At 43.1% G+C, this 6,133-nt stretch overlaps 1 protein-coding gene across 1 annotated transcript; it reads right to left on the reverse strand.

Annotated features, from left to right (window-relative positions):
- Positions 1-373: 373 nt before the first annotated feature.
- znf488 (zinc finger protein 488) lies at positions 374-4,187 on the reverse strand. Its single transcript, XM_018766110.2, has 4 exons — positions 3,963-4,187; positions 2,768-2,990; positions 2,341-2,572; positions 374-1,981 (listed from the first exon to the last, which is right to left on the reverse strand). The coding sequence occupies exons 2-4, from the start codon at positions 2,981-2,983 to the stop codon at positions 897-899; spliced, it is 1,533 nt and encodes a 510-aa protein (XP_018621626.2). The 5' UTR covers positions 2,984-2,990; positions 3,963-4,187; the 3' UTR covers positions 374-896.
- Between the last annotated feature and the right edge of the window lie 1,946 nt (positions 4,188-6,133).

Genomic DNA, 6,133 nt, shown 5'->3' on the forward strand with positions numbered 1-6,133 from the left:
GAGCTTCTGCAAACTGAAACTGGCAGGCAGCGTTAAATCAGTTTTGTGAAGAGTCTATCTAGTGCCTTCACATGTCAATTGAACTCCCTTCACACTTCATTTATTTCTCTCCCGGGTGATATAACTCTTCATTTTACAGTGTAGAAATGCAGTATATTAATAAGCACAAGGATTATAACTGTGAGCCTTTGCGTGATTGATGTGAATAATTGGTTTAGTAGTGAGGTATTTTAATTTTCCCACTACACATGAAAGTCAATACAGCATGAATTGTAAATAAACAATATAAGTGAAGTCGCACCCTGAGTCCTTTAAGGCACTATTACGAATCTGACGAATCTTTCAGAGTAGACATACAACACAGGAGCGAGATATCAATACAGTAAAAGTACAGTGCAGTATAGTACAGCGCTCAGTTTGTGAACTGTGTATCTACTGCCATCTAAAGGACTTTAAGCATAAATCCAGCATCGGCCCAGAATTTCTAGGGCGCGTTTCCGTTAATCAGAGAAAGGGGCTAATACCGAATTGCTACTGACAATGTCGAACTCACGAGCATGTCACCTTAAAGCAGAGAAAATAGACACAACGCATACATTGAATTTGCTTTATTCTGGAGAGTGCTCAGTGTGTCCAGACTGTATGACCAATGAGTGGCCAAGGCCTACTTCATTCAGAACCTCTATGATTTCTATTTACAAAGGAGTTTTTGTACGGTGTGGAGGGGGTCACCCACATTCTCACAAATAACATCGAGTGTTAAAATGTGTAAAGCTCACACTTGAGGTCAGGCACGTGCAGGGTTTGATTCGGGGGTGGCTTTGGCCACCTGCCCTTAAGTCTCCATCGTAAACGCTCCCTTTTTAGGCGAGGGCAGAGCAATGCAGGCGCGTGGTTCAGTTGTGAGATGTCATGTGGCGCGACAGGTGATGTCGTTCCCGGAAATACTCGTGACATATGGGGCAGGTGAGCTTCTCCTCCCTGCGCCTCACCTGCGACTCGGCAGCAAACTCCTTCTTGTGGTGGGATCGCATGTGAAAGACGAGGTCTGAGGTCATCCGGAAAGACAGGTTGCACTTGGCGCACCAGTTCTGCACGGACACCCCGAAGGAGGTGAAAGTGGGCGGGAGGAGAGTGAGCGAGGAGGGCCCTTGCAGCGGCACCCCCGCGGGCCGAGACCAGGGATCGGCGGCGAACGGGAAAGGGCTGCTCGGGCCCAGAGATGCGGGCATGGACTGCGTCGCAGACATGTCAGCACTTAACATAGCGGATCCAAACACAGTGTTGTATCCCAACACGGCCTTGGAGGAGATGGTGTCTGACATGTCTTCCAGGCGCTCCGATGAGCCACTTAGCGGATGAGGCTCATTCGCTGTCCTTTTATGTGGCTTACAGAACGCGCTCTTCTGCTCTTCCCTGGTCCCCTTGGGCAACACAAACGAGAAAGCACTACCAGATGTGTGCGAAGCCACATTGGTCACGGCACGGATTTGCACGGATCGCTCCAGTTCCCGGTCATCAACTGTATCCGTTTCCGTCTCGTTTTTTACACTCTTCACCTCGGTGAAAGCACTCTGTTTGCAGGCTGGGAGGTCCTTACAGAGCAGGTACGCATCCGCGTTCAGTTTCATGACGGACACGGTGAGCTCGGGAACAGCGCTCGTGTCCTTGTGGCTCCCGTTGGAGATGTTGGTTTTCTCAAGCAAGATGCACTTTCTGGCTCGCGGACTCTCTGCTTCGTCCTGCCTCCGTTTGCGAAGGGTGTCGTCGCTCACGCCACACTTCCTGTGCTCCAGATCTCGGGCGATGTTGTGGAAGTCCGTCACTCTGTGTCTCAGCTGCTCTTTCAGCTCCACCGTTTCATGGTCATTCAACCCCCTGCAGTGTAAACCGTGTTTCACGTGCCCGCAGAGGAAGCGGCAGTGTGCCAGATAGGGGTGTTCATTCCTGAAGCTCTGGTTGCAGTTCATGCATTTCAGCCCTGCGTAAGTGACAGAAAAAAAAAAGAGTACTTGTTCGATTACCAAGGCCTACATTACCACAATTATGGGAATGCTACTATTAAACTGCCCGTAACATCAGTATGTTTACAATTTTATTAGAGTCATACTGAACATTTGTGTCTTAGTTACTTCATTTCATAGCCCACTTGCATGCAGTGATGCTGAAAAACACTCAAAGTACTAAACAAGTGCTGTAACATCTTGTCAGGCACTGCAGGACCAAAAAAAAATCAACTGTGGAGATACACATAACTATCCCCCCGTTACTCCTGTGAGTAAAACAAAACCGGGTATGTTATAGACAATCCGGATTTCTTTCTTACAATTTAATTCTTACCACTTGTGGGAATCCTTGCTTTGATGTCGTTAAATCCCAGGAGAGAAGAGAGCTCATCATCATACCACACCAGCAGTTCCTCCTCTTTCCTGATGTCCCGCAGGGATCGGAAGTACAGCTGTCCACCTTTGAGGAACGCCTCCATGTTTTGCTCATCCTTGTTGCTGGCTGCCTGTACGAGTCTCAGCCAGGACAGCACCAGGAGAGAGCTGTTCATGGCCTCCGCATCTACCTGTTCGGAAAGGTGTCACTTTCCTCACTCGGCGCTCAAACATCAAATATGCTTCAGTAAAATATAATCTAAAAAACACTGTCCAGAATACATGTTTTAATTGTTTCTCATAACCAATATTACATTTAATGATCTCTGTAACTGTGAATGCCACCCATCCACGTTAACTGGGTAATTATTTCAGAAAAGCCATACCCGAAAAATGTAAGATTTGTTCCTTTTGTCGCAGGACTTCAGAGCGATGAAGGCGATCGTGTCATAAAAAGTGCTGTGAAGGATGCAAGGACCCAGCGTGGCTCCCAGTGGAAGGTCTCGCGTCACCTGCACGCTCGTGAGGAGGTCCGTGAGGTGCTGATGCTGAAACTTGGCGTCGCTCGTCCAAAGAGAACGAGGCAGAATACCGAGCTCCATGACAAATCTGTCAAAAGAAGACGAGACAGCACGATATTTTCAATTTAATGCTAGTACGCAGAGTCGAGGTGAGGAGCGATCGCAAAGGGCAAGTGACGGCAGTTTACTCCGTTTTATTATAGCTCACTCGGCACGGCTTTACCGAAAATCCATAATTGTCTTATTTAATCTGACTTTTCCGCCCCGTCGTATTTTCTATATCAATATCCAAATTACACATCCGTAACTTAACATATACAATTATAAATAAATACTATTTATATTTCGTTGTTTTATATTGTTATACACTACCATGGCATGACATGACAGCTGATCACCTTTTCGAATGAAATCCAAATTTATGTAGATGATACAGTCTATGTGCATTCTAAAGCGCTAAAAATAGGGCTCCTCTGGGTCTTTAAACATATCTTAGGATAGATTTATTTTGCTGTAGTTGAATATAAGAGCTTCAGCCAATTCAACCCTTTTTGTTTGCCTGTTTTAGTTTAATTTCTTCCATTGTCTTCCCATCTGCCGCTGCATTTTAACGGCTTGTGCGGCATCACCTCGGGGAAACACAGGGTGTCTTTCAAATGTATACTGTACTTACAGTCCAAGACAACGTTACGGGCAATGAATGGGGGGGGGGGGGGGGGGGGTAAAGACACGCATTTGAGAATAATAATAATTCACAATGCTTAAGTTATCACTAAATCGATTAGTTAGGATACGTTCAGTAATTCAAGGTATCATACTGGCTCCTATCAGCAATGTTAATTTTGCGGACAACGCCGCGCTACAGAAAAATAATCCGTTACAAGTTTATCTGGGGTTTATCGCTTTAAGATTCACATGCAGGTCTGTTGTGAAAGCGAAATTACTTGTATCGCACAGGCAAACTACACGTGAACGCAGTAAGAGGAGGTAAGAGAGCGCACTCTTTGGACTGTCGGCGCAGTCGCAAAGGAAGAGCAGACGGATCGAGTTCTGCACTCACCGGCCGGATGTGGGAGTCCTTGACAAAGAGGGGCGAGAGTCACGGCAGGTGCGGAGCGCGCGCGCGCGGCCACAGCGAGAGCGTCCGGCGCGAGGTCCAGAAGGAACTGCTCCTCGCGCTCCTGTGTCACACGCTTAATGGGCGGCAAGCTGTGAGAGCAGTCACGCGTGACGGCTCGCAGCCGAGCGCTTCCGTCCACCTCACCCGGGGGTGCCGTTTTGATTGGTGCATCTCTGTTGTTCCAGGCCGCCTAATGACACCAGAAAGGAACGTTTGTTGGGGGAAAAGAAAAAAAAAACGCAGAACGAGCGCGTGCGTCATGTTACATGGAACCCTATTGTGTATGACTGTCCATTTGGATGTATTATTATAACTCGAAATTATGCGCCAGATGCCTTTTCGTGTAGATCGAATACGGGATTTAGCCCCTCGTTAATCCTGTATTGTTATATCTTAATAATTAATGCATCGTTATTGTTTCAGAGCAGTAGTCTTATAGACGCAAGGAAATGCAGTTATTAAATTTGACAATGGATAAATAAGGATGCGCTATTGTCTAATTAGAAGAATACTGGAAATTTGTGAATTTTCATAGAAGTATTTTTAACAGAATAAGAATTACCGTAACTCGTATTTTAACTAGAAATTATCTGATATTTTCTAAAATATTCGCTATTTTGCACAAAAAAAAACTGGAAATAGAGTTGATTTTTTTTTTTTTTAAAAAAAAAAAAACCTTTTACTTTACAGATGAACAAACAAGTGCCTGAAAAACAGTTAGAATGGCAGCCAAGGTGCAAAATGTACCGTAATATGTGAAATATACTGATTTTTCAAAGATGTATTTCTGTATTAATGGTGATTTTATAGATTTTCATGTATTTATCAACAGCATGTTTGCAATCAACACAAGGGTTTCGAGATACTTTATCAACAGTGATTTTGTATATTTTAATATCACTGTTGATTAAATGCTGATAAGTTTGACATCCATTTGCCTGAGTAAAACTGTGGTTATGTTAGGTTAATAAAAAATTAAAAAGTGGATATGTATAGAGGTTGAGTTCTAGAGAGAGAAAGCCCTGAGAAATTCTTGTATACCTATTAGCATCTTGCTTTATTTTGTTTCAATCAATATTATATATAATATTTTCAGTAAAAATAATTTTCGGAAAAATCCATTCGTAACAGCGTGCTTAACCTCATCATTTTCATTTTACATTCCCGATAAGAACGGAACGAGGCCAGTAAAGTCAGAAACTGAACGCAGAAGGTTCAAAATCGCTTTATAAACGCTTCGTTTAATCAAGTGTTGAAAGGCCATGCGGTCATAATTACTTTAATTATTCAAATTGCAACCTATGATGCATACTAATTTATTAAATGGTTGTCACATGACACAGTTAAATACAGTTTTTTTTTGTATTTTAATTATGCATTTGCCCATTGGCAAAATCAGAGCAACTGTGATAGTATTTTTCCTGGAAAAATGGTCAAGGGTATTGCATGGTGGTGTGTTTTATGTTGCGAGTAGGAAATTATTTTCTTTTCAAATCTATGTTTTTACTTTACGGAAACTGCGTACTGATGTGGTTACTTTTTACTCGTTTCTACACACTAAAGTTTTTTGTTAATTTGGAAAATATAAAATCCAAAGTGTTTGTTTTTGTTTTTTTTCACTGTCCCTCTACTTTGTGAAAGCAGAAGTTATGCTGGGGATATTACAATGATATTCGGATTTGTATGTATTATAATTATACTCTATTATGATCTTTGCCTCAAAATATAACGAAGAAAGTTTGTGCCAAATGAACTACCTTTCCACTGTGTGGGGGTCTCAAGCTGCTGAAGTCAACCTGCTGGGGGGCACACATTTTTATCCCGATTATATGAACTGCCCTAAGTGAAGTTACAGATGAGTTCATGCTCTTGTTTTTCTTCGAGGAACTGTTAAATTGTGGAGCAGAAACCTGTCAGGTATTACGGGCGAACAAAAATATCAATGTTACTCAACTGAGTTGGGCACATGTACAATATTTGGAGGGGGGCACATCAAACTTGCTTGAACATTGTAACCCTTGTCGTAAGAAATACATGTATCTGAGAGCAATTTTAAAACGCAGCGGGCACAGTAGGTCTAAGAATTGTCCAAGAAAAAAACTGGCCAGATA

This window comes from Scleropages formosus, chromosome 8, assembly GCF_900964775.1.
Source record: "Scleropages formosus chromosome 8, fSclFor1.1, whole genome shotgun sequence".
In the NCBI taxonomy this organism is placed as follows: Eukaryota; Metazoa; Chordata; class Actinopteri; order Osteoglossiformes; family Osteoglossidae; genus Scleropages; species Scleropages formosus.

Excerpts from the sequence above, each read along its gene's own strand:
- znf488 (XM_018766110.2), bottom strand. The coding sequence starts at position 2,983 with ATGGAGCTCGGTATTCTGCCTCGTTCTCTTTGGACGAGCGACGCCAAG. Across the intron at positions 2,573-2,767 it reads ACAAATCTTACATTTTTCGG|GTAGATGCGGAGGCCATGAA; the intron begins GTATGGCTTTTC and ends CTTTCCGAACAG. Across the intron at positions 1,982-2,340 it reads AGCAAGGATTCCCACAAGTG|GGCTGAAATGCATGAACTGC; the intron begins GTAAGAATTAAA and ends TCACTTACGCAG.